Raw genomic sequence first — 16,884 nt, forward strand, 5'->3', positions numbered from 1 at the left:
TTTAATTAAAAATGCTTGAAAGTCCTCTATTTCATCAAATGTTCATTTTTTCCCCCAGAAAGATTATGTTCAATTTTGCTGGGTAGGTGATTCTTGGTTGTACTCCTAACATTTTTGCCTTCTGATATATCATATTCCCAGCCCTCCGGTTCTTTAATGTGGAAGCTGCCAAATCTTAAGTAAACCTGACTGTAGCTCCACAGTATTTGAATTATTTCTTTTTGGCTGCTTGTAACATTTTCTCCTTGATCTATAAGCTCTGGAATCTGGCTATGATGTTCCTAGGAGTTTTCCTTTTGGGATCTCTTTCTGGCAGCAATAGATATATTCTTTCAACTTCTATTTTGCCTTCTGCTTCTAATACATCAGGGCAGTTTTCTTTGATAATTTCTTGAAAGATGTTGTCTAGGCTTTTTTTTTTTTATTTCGGTCACGGCTTCCATGTAGTCCAATAATTCTTATATTATCTCTCCTGAATCTATTTTCTAGGTCAGTTGTTTTCCAATGAGAAATTTCAATTTTCTTCTATTTTTTTACTTCTTTAATTTTGTTTTATCCTACCTTGATGTGTCACAGAACTATTAGTTTCCACTTGTTCAATTCTAATTTTTAAGGAATTATTTTCTTTAGTAAGCTTTTGTACTTCCTTTTCCATTTGGCCAATTCTATTTTTTAGGACGTTATTTTTCTGGATAGATTTTTGTATATCTTTTCTCATGCTACTGACATTTTTCATGATTCTCTTGTATTACTCTATTTCTTTTCCCAATTTTTCTTCTTCTCTAACCTGCTTTTAAAAATCCTTTTTAAGATCTGCTAGGAATTCTTTTTGGGCCTGACACAAAATTACATTTTTCTTTCAGGCTTCACATGTAGCCATTTTGACACTATTATCCTCTTCTAAGATTATGCCTGGATCTTCAATATCACCACAGTAACTTTCTATAGTCAAGCTCTTTTTTGGTGTTTTTTTGCTCATTTTTTCTGCCTTTTTTTGTGACTTGGTGTTTTCATGTAAGAGTTAGGCTCTGGTCCTGCACTGTCCCAAGCTTTCTGTGCTAGGACTCTGGGGTCTTACTGATGGCTTTCTCTGGGCTTCAGGGCTTAGCTGCTTGCTTTCTCTGGAGGGTAGGTGTCCTTTCTGGTTTGTACCTGTTGGCCTCTCCTGGGTGTGGGGTTTAGCTGCTGGGTGATGGGGCCTTGCTGCTGGGTTGCTAAGGTAACAGAGTCTTTCTGGTAGCTGGACCTGTAGGAGGGAATCTTGTTGCTGGTCTGCCCCAGGAGGTGGGGCCCTACTGCTGGGTTGCTACAGAAAGAGAGTCTCCCTGCTGGAAGACTCCAGGGGCAGGGTGATGCTGCCCAGCCCTGGGGTAGGGCTTCACTGCTGGTCAGCAAAGGGGTCAAGGCCTCACTGTGGCTTGTGCTGGGGAAGGGGTTGCTGGAATGGGACCTTGCTGCACTGCACAGACTGCTCACTTGCCCAGGGGGCCGCTGGTCTGCAGGAGGGAGGGGACTTGGTGGATTGCCCCAGGCTTGGAGCTTTGCTGCAGGCCCCCTGCCGTGAGGATGGCATGGGGGCTGCTGCTGCTGCTGTCCTTGGACCTCACTCCCCTCCCACCTCAGTGAGACAGACCTTTCCTGCTGGGCTGCTAAGTTGCTTCCCTGCTCCTAGATCAATTCTAAGGCAGTTCTCCAGTCGTTTGGAGGGGAATTTAGGAGGTTCCTTCCTCACCCCACCATCGCACTGGCAGTCACCTGAAATGTCCTATTGTAGTAATTCATCTGTTATGATTTGAGTCTAATTGAGCTGATTTTCACCAAAGCTACAAGAGGATTAAGGTATTTGCTTTCTACCTTTTTTACCCCCTCTCCCAAGAAACACCATCCAGTTGGTTGCTCTCAGACATCATGAGCTTGCTGACGGATCAGTTCCTCCCCTTATTCTGGAGGCTCCAGCACAAGCTCAAGGAACTGCTAGACTCCTGTAGATTCTCTGCTGAACAGAGAGGCACTGGACGCCACCCAGCCACGTGTATCCCAAAGAACCACAGGACACAACACAAATACCTTTGGCGTGGTCTTTATCCAGCTGGTTGGCTACTTTCTTCCATTCTTCCATCTGTTCTTGAAGTGGGTTTATCAGGCAATCAATTAGAGCACTTCCACCATAAAAAGACACAAAATTTCATGTTAGCAAATGCTTCAAGCTTCCCTCCACCTCAACAGCTTTTCAGATTTGCAGCTGCTATGAACATAGTGAGATCCCAACTACCTTCAAATTCTAGCTCAAAATCCCACCTTCCACAGGAAGTCTTTCCTGATCCCCTTTAATTCAATCAATCAATTGATCAAGAAATATATATTAAGCACCAACCATATATCAGGCATTCTGCTAAGCATTAGAGATACAAAAAGAGGCAAAAGACAGTCCCTGCCCTCAAGGAGCTCCCAATCTAATTCTAGATTCCCCTCAGTTAATCATCTCTAATTTATCCTGTACATAGCTGTACAAAGTTGTTTGAATGGTATCTCCCCCGTTAAAATGTAAACTCTTTGAGTACAGTGACTGAAATTTTGCCTTTCTTAGTATTCCCAGGGTTCAGCACAATGTCTGGCACACCGTAGCTGCTAAATAAGTGTTTCCTGACTGACTACCTATGGTAACGGATGTTAAATATGCAAAATAACTAACATTTATATAACACTTTAAGGGCTACAAAGTATTTAAAATATACTGATCCTCACAGCAACCCTGTGAGATAGGTGCTCTCGTTATACCCATTTTACAGATGAGGAAAGTGAGGCTAAAAGCCGTTGAGTGATTTGTCCAAAGGTCCCAAAGACGGTAAATAGCTGAGGTTAGGATTCAATTCCCAGGTCTTCCTGACTCCAAATCCTGTACTCTATTCCCAGCTGCTGGTCAAGATTCACTGAAAACCATGCAAAATAAATTAGCCAGACTTCAAATCAGTGTTATTCACTGACTGATCTTATAGATGGCTAAGAAGCTATTTGAGGAATACCGTTTGAATTTCAGCTCCTTACTTTTTCCCTGCTCATCGTTTAGCATTGCTTCCATCCACATCCATTAGCATGGATGTGGGTAAAAGGATGGAGACTTGAAGGAGAGAGAGAATTTAAGGACCTGGATTATCCACAAACCAGATAATCAATACCCAGATGACGTCGAGGGGAACAGCAGTGTTCTATTTTCTGTACAGTTTCTACCGAACATAACCTTTCTCTAAAACCTCACGCTTCTTCCCAAATTTTCTAAGGAACCATCACCTACTCACCCAGATTTCTACGCAACCTCGATGTCATCAAACATCCTCAACTCCTCCCTCTCCTTGCTCCTCCCCACCATCCAAACAGTTGCCAATTCTTGTCAATTCTACCTCCAAAACCTCCTATCCATTCCTCACAGAGCAAACAGACTCTTCCTTCTTTCTCCCTTCCTTCCTTCCTTTCTTTCCTTTTTTCGGTGAGGCAATCGGGGTTAAGGGATTTGACCTGGGTCACACAGCTAGTTCACTGTCAAGTATTTGGTCTGGGGCCGAATTTGAACTCAGGTCCTCCTGACTCCAAGACAAGAGCTCTATCCACTGTGCCACCTAGCTGCCCCTAGACTCATATTTCTAAAGTATTCATCTGACTATGTTATGCCCACAGTTTGGCACACAGCAGGTGCTTAATAAGTGTTTACTGATTGCCCCTTCTCAAAAAACTTCAGTGGCTCTCTGTTCCCTTCAGAATGAAACACAAACTGCCCTGTCTGGCATTTAAAGCCCTTCACAATGTGGCTCTAAGCTATCTTTCTTTGCTGATTTCACCTTTGTATCTCCTCTCCTCCTATACATTCTCTATTCTAGTCAAACCGGCTTACTTGCTATATTCCCTATGCAGAGTGGTGTGCTGATAAATGTTTAATAACCAGTTTTCCAGAAGACACACTTTTGGGGCAGCTAGGTGGTGCAGTGGATAGAGCATGAGCCCTGAAGTCAGGAGGACCCAAGTACAAATCCAACCTCAGACACATAACACTCACTAGCTGTGTGACCCTGGGCAAGTCACTTAACCCCAACTGCCTAAAAATAAAAATAAAAACAAAACAAAGTAACCCAAGATGTCTTGGAATATCTATTTTAAGGGGCAGTTAGGTGGCTCGGTGTATAGAGCTCTGGCCTTGGAGTCAGTAGGACCTGAGTTCAAATGTGACCTCAGACACTTGACACTTACTAGCTGTGTGACCCTGGGCAAGTCACTTAACCCCAATAGCTTCATCAAAAAGTAAAAACAAAAAACAAAAAACAAAAAAAAAACCCAAGACAAAACAAAAGACACACTTTCAAGTTTAATCTAACATTTTCTCCATCATTTTCCTAAGTCAACAATCAAAAAAACAAATCAAGCCTTGCTCTGAAGTGTTTGCTATTTATGAAGTGTAAACACAATGAAAATCCTTCAGTGGCTTCCTGTGAGGGAACACAGTCCTGGCTGTATACAACATTCTATCACCCACCTCTAATACTGTTGTACAAGTATGAAATTCTCTTCCCTCCTCCCTTCCACTTCTTGTAATCTCCTCAAGCACCACCTGCTACAGGAAACTTTTTCTTATCCACTAAATTGATAATGTACTTATAACCTCCCCACCCTCATAAACTGCCTTGTATTTATTTTGTTTATTTTTGTGTTGATTTATCTGTGTCTATGTTTCTTCATAAAAATACATACACCTATTTCCTCAAGAAAATATAAAGTCCTGAGGGCTGGGGATACTTTTCATTTTTGTCTTTATATCTCCCAATACTCAGCACACAAATGCTTGTTGAATGACACTGATCACACTAACAGACTGTCACCTATCAACTATGTTTTTAGAGCAGTCACTATTCACTGAACAAAAACTAAAACACTTGATTCTTTTCTCAGCACCACATATGACATCATGCAAGTCATATAATTCAAATTTCTCCATCCTCTGAATAGAGGTCCTATTTAGTCTTTTCCTATATTGTGGAAATTTAGACTGCATTACAAAGTACCCTCCTTAGATGGCTTCAACACAGTGAGTAAGGCCAAAGTCCTAGCAAGCACTTTTCTTGACCTCTTTCTTCCAACTATCTTTGAGTCATCAATTTAAAAAAATTTTTTTCATCAATTTTTTTTTTAGTAGCTTTCTTTAAGTTGTCATAAATTCTCCACAGGGAAATAAGAGATTAGTGAGGTTTCATGAGGCTCTTAAGTTAAATTTTTACACTCAACTAAATTAAATGGATCAAATGCTCACCCATAAATTTAAGGATCTTTTGTTTATTTTTAAAGCTATCCATGCAGATGAATATTAAAAAAAAATGGAATCTTAAAGAGTTGAAGGGTACTTCGGGAACCACATAAATCAACCTCTACCTGAAAGGTGCATCTTACTTGACAATCTCCTTGACAAGGAGTCATTAACGCTTCTTTTGAGGACTACCACTCATGAGCAATTCACAGCTCTTGGAAAATGTCCTTTGTATTCCTGTATGAATTACAGATCTGGGTCATCAAACACAAACCAAATAATCAGACTTGAAATATGATAATTCCAAAAGAATATTATTAATTAAGGGCAACAGAAGTTTTCCTACGTAATGGTCCTAAATAAAGTCAGGGTCAGAGACTCTAGGAATCTAGAACTGGAAGGGTCTTCAGAGGTCAGCTGGTTGAGCTCTCTCATTTTAAGGATGAGAAAATAGAGTATACAGAGGCTATATAATTTGCCCAAGGTCATACAAGTGTGGAGTGGTAGAGCTATGGTTCAAACCTGGGTTCTCTGACTCCAAATCCAGGACTCTTTCCATTCTACTTCACTAAATCGACAAAACTAGAAAGTTCTTATTTTGGGAAAAAAATGATTGGCAGCCAGATATTAATTTATCTGGCTATCCCAGGAGTCAGTTAATGACAGGAGGAATTCCCAGTGACAATAAAAGTCTGGAGGCCTTCAAGCCTAGTTCTCAGAGAGCAGGGCTAAAGTCTAATTTTAGGGCACCCTAATTTTAAAAACACAGTCTATTAAATGCCTAATTAAGAGGTTACTTAGAAGTCAATGACCAAATTGGCTTACTTAAAGAATTTTAGAGTCCTTATCCTCAGCTCTCACCAGGTCATATACTCTCAGCTACAAGGTAAGGGGAGTTCAATTGGTATCCCCTTGGAATGACTGCGCCAGACCTATTCACTCTTTCTGGGGGCAAACGGGGGAATCTGAGAGTCAAGAGCACCTCCTAGTACTTCCTTAAATCTAGTGGGCACTGTCCCCTCCTTCCCCTCCATCGCAAAGTTGACCTTATTTTAGCTTCCAAATGAGCAGGATTGTGTCAAGGATCCTTTGGTGGTATGGTGAAGCCTATATAACCCTGCTCAGAATAAGGTTTTTAAATACATAAATACATGAAATACACAGGATTACAAAGGAAATCAACCACTTTGAAACAGATATCAAAACATGGAAATTAAGCTTTTATAAACTATCAAACTGGTAAAAACATGATGTAAAGCTATGGAAGACTTCAGAGCCCCGCTAATCAAACCTTCAATATTTGAAGGGTCTGTAACGGTTGATTCTATTGGTTTGGACCTGAAGCCTTCCATAATTTAGTCGATGGTATTTAAGAGTTGATATGGCACCAGTAATCACTACTTGCTGGGGAGGCTAAGGTTGATAATCACTTGAGTTTAGAAGGTCTGAGCAGCAAAGGAGAAAGCAGACAGAATGTCCGGACTAAGTCTATCACCTTTATGGTGAGCCCCAGACAGCAGAAGGGGCCCAGACTGCCTAAACAGGGGCAAATTGGCCCAGGTCCATAATGGAGCAGGTTAGCACTCCCATGCTTATTAGTAGTGGGATTGGGCCCACGAATCACCACCGAGCATCTGATTTGGGCGAAACAGAAAGACCTAGTCTGAAAAAAGAGTTAACGTGACCCCTCAAAATTCATCATTTTATGGCCAAGCTGGTGCTTAGCCTGTCCAAACTTAAGACAAACTTAGCTAGGCTAGTCCTTGGATGATAATCTCCTTTGTAAGTGTGCCATATCTTTCTCCCCAAACCCCACCCAAAGAGGAGAGTATAACCTCTTAACCTTGCTATCTCCCCCAGTGCCTAGTTCAGGGCTCTGCACAAACTAAGAGCTTAATAAATGTTTAGTAACACTGAGGAACAGGGTGGGATCTGCCACTCCCATACCCTAAATCTGCCAACTCCCTATTATATACAAATTCTCCTCTATCAGCAATTTGGTGGGGAATCAAGAGTTGCTGGTTCAGTCAGTTTCAGGATTTGCAAAGTGATTGGGGATGAGGATGATTACCCAGGGTCACCAAGAGAATTTAAAAAGATCACTGAAATGGCTTTTCACTCAGTCACTCTGTTTAATATGCCTGGGAGAAAATAGCATGGACTCTTCAAGCAGGAAGAGTGGTTGAGAGAGAGAGAGAGAGAGAGAGAGAGAGAGAGAGAGAGAGAGAGAGAGAGAGAGAGAGAGAGAGAGAGAGTGTATGTATCTTCTCCATCTGGACATCAGAATTTTTAATTTCTTCTTTGTAGAAGCAGCAGGTGGTGCAGAGGAGAGAGTGTTGGACTGGAGCTGGTAAGGCCCGAGTTCAAATCTGGTCTCAGACAGGTGAGAAATTTTACCTCTGTCTGCCTCAGTTTCCTCAACTATAAAATGAGGATAATAAAAATAGTACCTACCTCCTTAGGTGTTGTGAGTCTCAAATGAGATAATATTTGTCAAAAGTACTTAGCACATAATAGGTGCTAATACAAATGCTTATTCTCTTCCCATTCCCCCTTCTCCCCAAACCCACCCTCCTGAATCTGGCCAAGTCACTTAACCAGCTGTCTGCTTTAGTATCTTCAACTGTTAAGTACCTGGAAGAAGTAGGTATTTTAAAATGTTTTCCGGACTGACTGAATAACTGCACCTACCTCCCAGGGTGGTTGTGAGAATACATGAGATAATATCCATAAAATACTTAGTAGCACAGTGCCTGGAACACAGTAGATATTTAATAAATGCTTGTTTCCTCCCTGTGTCCCCAGCAGCTTACCTGTGTGCCTGGCACACAGAATGTGCTTAATAAACGCTTACTGACTGAATAACTGCATGCAAAGTCCCCTTTGCTTTATGAATAAACGTGTTGTGACTTACCTAGAGAACTGTCTCAGCTTGGTCTCTATGCTTCTGTGTCTCATACACATCCTGGTCAGGGCAGATCCGATTTCTCTGGTACCACCTGAAAACAGAAAACAAACAAGGCTGAGACAAGACAGAGCAAGTATACCGAAAATGCCTATCCTCCCATTTAACATCTCAGTTTTAATAAGAGAAAAAAGAAAGATACCAATGGCAATAATTGAATAACTTAGATCCTGTATAATACTATGATCAATGCAATATCTGACACTTTATTTTTCATTTCTGGCTCATGGGAAAGAAATCCCACACTAATATATTCAGGAGAACAAATAATGTTTCTGAAGAAGTCCATGGAGTAATCATTAAAATCCAGTCCTTTGGCATGGAAACAGAATCGAGAGGACAATATCTTCAGCAACACAGAAGGGGCAGGTTAATTTTGTCAAAAACATCTGGGAAAAAAAATGGATTTAGCTTAAAGTAATAGCTTGACCTGTGGCAGGGAGGTGGCACAGTGGATAAAGCACTGAACCAGAAAGAACTTCATGAGTTTAAATCCTGCCTCAAACACATACCAGCTGTGTGACCCTGGGCAAGTCATTTAACTCTGCCTCAGTTCATCATCTATAAAATGAGCTGCACAGACAGTCATGCACAACTGAAAAATGACTTAACAACAACAACAACAACAAAAAACAGCTTGACCAGGGAAGGTTTCAGCCTGAGTAAGATACAGGAAAACAAGTCTGCAAATCCAAATAGCCTTGTATTTATCCCCCTCACTCTCTTTTCTTAAATGATTTGTCATGTTCTCCTTCTCCTTCCCTTTCTCAAAAGCAATGCTTGAATAAGCAACTCTATGTTAGTTAGGAGTGGTGGGAGTGTGGGGAGGAAACTGATTATAATCACAGATGGTAGCTCCACACTGAACATTTGAAGGCCAGGCAAAATTATAAATGTTATGGAAACACCGAAGCTTGTGGGTTCAGCACACACACAAAAAAGTGTCCAATAAGGCATTATTTTAATACACCAAGCAATTTAGGGCTGATTAGATACTAATATATTTCCAAAGCAAAACTGTATGAATTAAAGACAAAGTTAATTATCAGGCAAGAATTACCTCCTCCAGTGTTCTCTGTCCTGTGATATACTTCCCTCCAGTTCTTATCTTTCTTGAGATCACTGTCATTTTAATTTCCCCCTTTATTCTGCTTCCCTTCACTAAAGCACCACCCTCCATCCTTCCATCCTGTCCCATTCTTCATGGGGGACATAGAGGTGACCCTATGCTCTTGAACTTTATACCAGTACCATAAGCTCTGGCAAGTTTTACACTAGTCTGGAAAAGACCTGGTTCACATGTAAAGGGAGGGAATCAAGCCAGAAGGGATGGGAGATGCTAAAGACCCAAAGTGCAAAAAAAAATTCTTTGAAGAAAAAGAAGATTTGATTGAAGAGAACAATGTGGATACACCAGGAACTCACTAAAGCAACTTAGATGGACCCTGTTCTATGCCAACTGTCTGAAGGCTGGCCTAGCTAAAAACTAATGGATCTTTCAATCACTGCAACTCTCAAAGACCATCAATTCTGTTGCAGAGAGATTACAATGTGGATCAGGGGAAGGAATATACACACTAATAAAATCACAGGTCCTTAAAGTATTTAAGAAAAAATTCCTTTTCCCTTTACTGTGGATACCTAACAGGCTTTCAGTACATACATATAAAATATATGTATTACAAATATATGGGGGGGGGTGTATTATATACTCTCCACTAAAGGCCACAATTATTTGAGGCAGGTAAGAGAAGTTAAGGATAAATGAGAGAAAGCCACCCTGCTCAATTTTTATTATACTTCTGTTCTTCTATTTCACAAGAATGACCTTTGCACTGAAAATCATGAAACAAAAATGACTAATAAGGACTTGATACCCAAGGAAACTAAGAGAGGAGGGAAGGAAGGAGGGAGGGAGGGAGGGAAGGAGGAAAAGAGGGGGAGAGGGAGGGAGGGAGAAAGAGAGAGTAAGAAAGAGAATATTTATTTTTCTTGATTATGTATATTTGTTACAAGGAATGTTTTTCTTTTTTCTCCAAATGAACTAGAATGGAAAGAAAACAGATTTCTGCTAATTAAAAAAAAAATTGAGGGGGTGGTAGTGGTGCTGCTACAGACGTAGAATGTTGCATGCACTTTCAGATGAGGTCATTGTATTATTAATTTATTTATTGTTTTCCTTTTTAACAAGAGACCTCTCATGAAGTAGGGGTGATCTGTAAATGTTTGCAATGTAGAAATAAAACACATCAATAAAACTTTAAAAAACCTCTTGCATAGTTACAAAAAACAATTTCACCATTAGCAAGATTGGGGAGGATAGCAGCTATTCTGAACAAGATCTGGGGGTTTTCGTTTACTGCAAGCTTCATGAGTCAGCAGCATGATATGGCAGCCAAAAAAAGCTAATGTAATCTTGGGCTGCGTGAAGAAAGGCCTGGCTTCCAGGAATAGGGAAGTGATAGGCCTTTGTTAGGACACATCTGGAGTAATATACTCAGTTCTGGGTGCACCAGTTTAAGAACTATGGTGAACTGGACAGTTATCATGGGGAAGACAACCAGGATGGTGAATGGCCTTGGGTCCACGTCATGGGATGATCAATTGAAGGCACTAGGTGTATTTATCTTGAAGAAGAACAGATAAAGGGGTACACATAGTAAGTGTCTTCGAAAGCTTGAAGTGGCTACTCTGTGGAGGAGCTTCTGGCCCCTGCGGCCCGAACCAAAAGTAATGGGTGGAAACTTTGCGATAGCTAACACAGACCCAACAATGGGAAAACATTCCTAACGATTCATGCTGTTCATGGTGGGGTCCCCTTCCTTGGAGATTTTCAAGCAAAAGCTAGATGACCACTTGTCCACTATGTGATAGGGGAAATTCCATTCACGTAGGGGTTAGACTAAATGGCTGCTGATATCCCCTCTCACTCTGAGATTCTGGGAGTCTGTGATTCTGAGTTGGACCACATTTCTAATTTTCCTCTCAAAGAACCCTAGACCCTTGTAAGAAAACAGGGTAAAATGATACAAGGACCTAAGCAGTAATTCTAATTTGGATTCATGTCCATTCAGGGAATTTCATCCATTCAACACGTGTTTACTGAGTGCAGAGTTGTGAATAGGGTGCTGGCCTCTGTCCATCATCTCTGACTAGAGTCAGGAAAAACTAGGTTCAAATCCCATCTCTGGCACACATGTGCTACGTGACTCTGGGCAAACCACTTAAGGCTCAATGCCCCAGGCAACTTTTGAAGGCTAAAAATTGTAAAATAAGTGCTGATTTGCCTCCATGAAGGCAGTCACTTCGTGAGGGGTGGCATTCTACATCACTTAATACACTCTAAAGGTATACTCTTAAAAAAAGTACACTAGTAAGAAATGTGCAAAGCACTGGGCCAGGTGCTAGGGATAAAAAGACAAAAAATCACTGTTCACAAGGAGCTTACATACATTCTACTGGGAGAATATACCAGATGAACTGAACAGTAAGACTACTGGCCAGGACCTCTGAGAGTGTCTTACACTTGGCTATCGGCACACAGGACATCCAGAGGGGCAGAAGATGGAGCATCTATCCCCTGCTTTCAACTCACAGATGTTCATACAATTTTCACCAGCTTCACAGGGCAAAGCCAGCAGATGGCACTGTTTGCTTAGTAACCACCTACCAACACAGCCCTTAAGCAGGGGTAACTCACTATAAACAAGCAGAAAGAATCTGTAGGAAACATTTTATTTTTATTTGGCTCAAGCCCCTCATTTGGCTAAAGGTCAGCTGACTTTCTGGCTAAAGGTCAGGAGAGGCAGACTCTCATGCTGGGAACTCTTGACAGTTTTACAACCCTCACTAGAGAGAATCATTTACACATTAATGGTAAAATCCTGAATTATTTGTACTAAGCACAGAATCCTGAAAACTTTCTCCTCTCTGTTACCTACCCATGTCCCTTCCTGGTCACAAGACTGTGGGATTTAGAGTTGAATGAAGCCCTATATGATCTAGCCCTAGAAAAGTGAAAATGTCTTGCCTAAAGTCACATCTGTAGCTATCACAGAAGCTATCATACTTGAACAGGAATCTCTTCTACACACCCCTAAAAAGTGGTTACCCCAGCTTTGTTCAAAGACCTTGAGTGAAAGAGAGCTCACTGCCTCCAAGTACAAGTCATGGGACAACTCTGATCAACAGGCATGTTAACAGCTTCAACAAGAAAGTTCTATTCATTGTAGAAATTTGCACCCAACCCCCTCAGACTTCAAATCCATTAATGTATTCAACAAAAAAATGTATTAAGCACCTACTATGTATTTGTTATATTCAACAAAAATTACAGAGCACCTATTATGTGATTAATTTATTGAAAATTGCCCTAAACAGAAACATTCTCACTCCCCTCAACCTTACATGCAAATGAAGAACTAATGCAGAGTTACTAGGCTATTCATTTCTAGTCCAGTTAGAAGCAGAAAGGCAAGATGCAGAAAGCACCAGCCTTACAGAGTCATAGGAGGGTCTGGGGTCTCACCCTGGCTCTGCCACTAACTCAGACAAAGGGAGAGAGTGCATGACTCTTCTGATCTCTTTGAATCTCAGTCTTCTCATCTGAAAAATGCCTTGACTACAATGGTAAGTGGTGTACCTCTTCTGACAAAGCTCAAATTCTGCAGGTGTTTCTCTCACATACATAAGACATCCCAAGCTAAAAATTGCACTAAAACTTTTATAAAGCCCATGTCCTTAAAAAAAGGAATAACTATAGTGACAAATTTATATTAAAAAATTTACAGAATCTTGATTTATAGAATTATAATTCTAGAAATCTAGTTTAAATAACTGGACAAAAGAATAAAGGGGGAGTGGCACTAATCTACACAGGGTTAATTTATATTTTCCTGCCTTGTGTCACAATATCCCACTGTATTCACAATCTATGATCCACCAACTCACCTTTTTTTTTCCTTCGATGGCCCAGTTCACGTGCCATCTCTTCCTTAATTAACCCTCTGAAAAAAGTAATCCCTCCCTCTTAGCTCTCTCTGGCCACTGACCTCTCCTCTGCACTTAAACGAGTTCTAATTTATATTACAGCTATTTGTGTGTGTGTTTTCTCCCACTCCAGGACTGCAAGCTCCTGGAATACTCAGATGGTCATTTTTCATTGACTGTTACTGACTAGCATTAGACTAAAAGACTTACTTTAGGGGCAGCTAGATGGTGCAGTGGATAGAGCACCAGCCCTGGAATCAGGAGGACTTGAGTTCAAATGTGGTCTCAGACTAGACAGACACTTACTAGCTGTGTGACCCTGGGCAAGTCACTTAACCCCAAATGCCTCAAAAAAAAAAGGCTTTAACAAACATCTGTTATTGAGTAAATTTGAGTTGATTACCCCATTCCCCAAGCCAAAAGTACAAATGTCCCACTTTTAATTCTTAACATGAGCATACATCAACCAAAGAAAATAAAGGTATATGTATTATTAACCTTGATATTAATTTCTCTAAAGGTTAAAGATAAAGGGACAGACTTAGCAAGAAATGGACAGGAAGGAGCCTGTCTTGGTATCCCTACTGCTTAGGACAGTGGCCACACATAGTAGGTTCTTAACAAATGTTAGTTGACTGACTACTTCTTAGTCCTTATAGGCCACACTGAATGACAACTCATCTTTCTGAAACAGTTTAGAAGCAGATGAGGATATGGATAAATAACCTCTCCCCACATGTCTTTCCAGCTTTATGTCTGGAACAGTATGCTCCCAGTAGGACTGCTACATAGATGCTTCTAGGACTAATCAATAAGAAAATGTCTTGACATCATCCCTTTCTATGCACGGTAAATGCAAGCCTCTTCTGCAGCTTTTTGATCGGTCAGCTGAAGGGCCTGACTTGTGTCTTCACTAACCTGCCTCATAGATGGCATTGCAGAGTTCGTAACCCTGGCATCATCATTAGTAATGCCTACTGTGTGCCATGCTCTGTGTTTGGTAATGAGGAAGGAACAAAATGTAGGTAAGACACTTTCCCGTAGAGTTTGATATTTATTGATCCATGAGAAACCATCCAGTTGGGGAGGGAAGGCACAAATGCCAACCGCCCCCCCCATAAAGGACAACTAAACATATAGCAATGTAATAAATGGTATAGACCTAAGTTCTATAGGAATTTGAGAACACGATAGAGCATGTCAATGCCATCTGGTCTAAGAACGGGAAATTATATGCACAAGTTCTAAAGAAGCCTAACAAATAGAAATGAGCAGGCTTCAGTTTCCTCATTTGTAAAATAAGGCTGCTGACCTAAAGAGCCTCTAAGGTCCCTTCCGGCTCTAACTCGATGACCCGTGTGACATTCCTTTCCCCACCATTCTACCCCCCCCCAAACAATATAAAGACTTTCTCACCCCAGCCCCACCTCTAAACTCCAACATAATTTTCATGGAAACAACTGGGCCAGAAATCAAACTACTCCTGGCTGTCTAAAAATCAACCAGAAAAGCCTTCAGAGCTCAAGCTATTTGCCAAACACCAGAATCAAGGCAGTTGTGATAGCTACAACTGGTGATGGCCTGAACAGCCTCCCCACCCTTGGGTTGTATATGTGCTGATTATCAGAGTCAATAGAATACCACGCCCACCACTCTATAGCCTGTACAGTGAGTGCTCTGATCCCCAAGGCGACAGCCAAGAAACACATTCCTAGGTCATACGGTAGACTGGAATCCAAACTCTGCTTGTGACATTTACTAACTGTGTGACTCTGGGCAAATCAATCAATAAACACTTGTTAAGTGCCTACTGTGTGTCAGGCACTGTGCTAAGCATTGGGGATGCAAAAAGAGGCAAAACCCCCAGGTCTCTTTCCCTCAAGGAGCTTACAATTTAATGGAGGAGACAACATGCAAACCAATACATAGATTATGTAGGACAAATAGGAAATAATTACAAGAGGGAAAGCACTGAATCAATCTCTTCTGTGCCTCAGTTTCAACATCTGTAAAATGGTTATAATATTAATATCTATCTCATGGGCTTGTTATGAAGATCAAATGAGATAACATAAAATGCTTTACAAACCTTAATGTGCTATACAAATGCTAGTTGTTATTCTTATTAATAATAATTATTAAAGTAATAATCATCACTATTGTTGTTATTAATATTTCATCCAGATGAGGGAGCCCCTGTTAAATATTATAGTTCTCTCCCTGGCCTAGATCTCCCACAAGGAGTCCAAAGTTACTCAAAGTTGGAAGGGGAGTCCTGACAGCTGGATCTGGTACAGATAATCACTGCTGACATTAACACAGTGCTTAAAAGTTTGTTATTTTTGTTGTTGCTTCTGAGTTGTTTCAGTTAAGTCCAACTCTCTGTGACCCCATTTGGGGTTTTCTTGGCAAAATTACTGGAGCAGCTAGCCACTTCTTTCTCCAGCTCATTTTACAGATGAGGAAACTGAGGCAATCAGGGTCAAGTGACTCGCCCCGGGTCATACAGCTAGTAAGTGTCTGAGGCCAGATTTGAATTCGTGAAGGTGAGTCTTTCTGACTCCAGGATGAGCACTTTATCCACTGTACCTCCTAGCTCTTTTACAGTTTAGAGATCATGCTATCCATTCTTTCATCACAACCACTTACATAATGACCTGTGAAACAGATTCTACAGATAGATAAGGAAACTAATGCTTAGAGAGGGCAAATGGGAGGTGGGATTCAAAGCCAGATCTCTCCTGATTCCATGCCCTGTACTCTTTCCATTACCCCCCATGCTGTCTCTGATTCATGTCCTCAGCATTTTTAATCCTAAGGGTGGAGGGAAAGCACAGGTGGGGGTATCAGATCACCTGTGTGGCCATGGCAGAATACTAGGCTCTATTCAAGGACTGATGAAGATTTGTGCATTTAAAGTCTACAAAGCATTTATCATATATTATCTCATTCAATCCTTACAACAACTTCCCCATGAAGTAGGTAATGAACATACTACTAGAAAAGTCTCCAATACACTGATGAAGAAACTAAAAATTTCAGGGGTTCAGTGATATGGCCAAGGTCACCCTGCTAATGAATGCCAAAGCCTGAATTTGCGCCCAATATTCTGCCTCTACATCTTATAGCCGAATGAGAACCTAGCGCTAGTTCAAGCAAATAACTGAACCTTTCTATTCCTTAGTCAGACAGCTGGGTGGTGTAGTGGATGGAGTGCTGACCCTGAAATTGGGAGGACTTGAGTTCAAACCCAGCCTCAAACACTTACTAGCCGTGTGACTCTAGGCAAGTCCCTTAACCTTGTTTGTCTCAGTTTCCTCATCTGTAAGGTGAGCTACAGATAGAAATGGAAAACAATCCAATATCTCTGTCAAGAAAATCCCAGACAAGAGTCATGAAGATGCAGACATGACTGAAGCGACTGAACGATAACAAATTCCTTAGTCTTCTCGACTTTAAATAAGGGAAATGAGTGGGGCTGAAGTGGGGAAAGAATTCTTCCAGCTTTTATAATCTAAATTCACTAACCTTCAAAGATAAAGCACAGGTGGCCACTGCCTTTCCATCACACCCAAGGAAAGGACCAGAAATAGCTTTCTAAGGTTAGATGCAGTATAATATGAGTGGCTTCCAAGCAAGCACA

General features: G+C 41.0%; 1 protein-coding gene across 8 annotated transcripts in view; it reads right to left on the reverse strand.

Annotated features, from left to right (window-relative positions):
* MTSS1 (MTSS I-BAR domain containing 1) overlaps window positions 1-16,884 on the reverse strand; it is a 231,729-nt gene that overhangs the window by 44,615 nt on the left and 170,230 nt on the right. For 7 of the 8 annotated variants that reach the window (XM_020964995.2, XM_020964991.2, XM_078153726.1 and 4 more), the window contains 2 exons: window positions 8,202-8,286; window positions 2,068-2,159 (listed from right to left, as the gene is read on the reverse strand). In XM_020964995.2, the coding sequence (XP_020820654.1) occupies window positions 2,068-2,159; window positions 8,202-8,286 (177 nt within the window). Of the gene's footprint in view, window positions 1-2,067; window positions 2,160-8,201; window positions 8,287-9,312; window positions 9,543-16,884 lie in introns of those variants that run through there. The other variant, XM_020964996.2, reaches the window with a different exon arrangement.

This window comes from Phascolarctos cinereus, unplaced genomic scaffold, assembly GCF_003287225.1.
Source record: "Phascolarctos cinereus isolate Bilbo 61053 unplaced genomic scaffold, phaCin_HiC Scaffold_4;HRSCAF=312, whole genome shotgun sequence".
NCBI lineage: Eukaryota > Metazoa > Chordata > Mammalia > Diprotodontia > Phascolarctidae > Phascolarctos > Phascolarctos cinereus.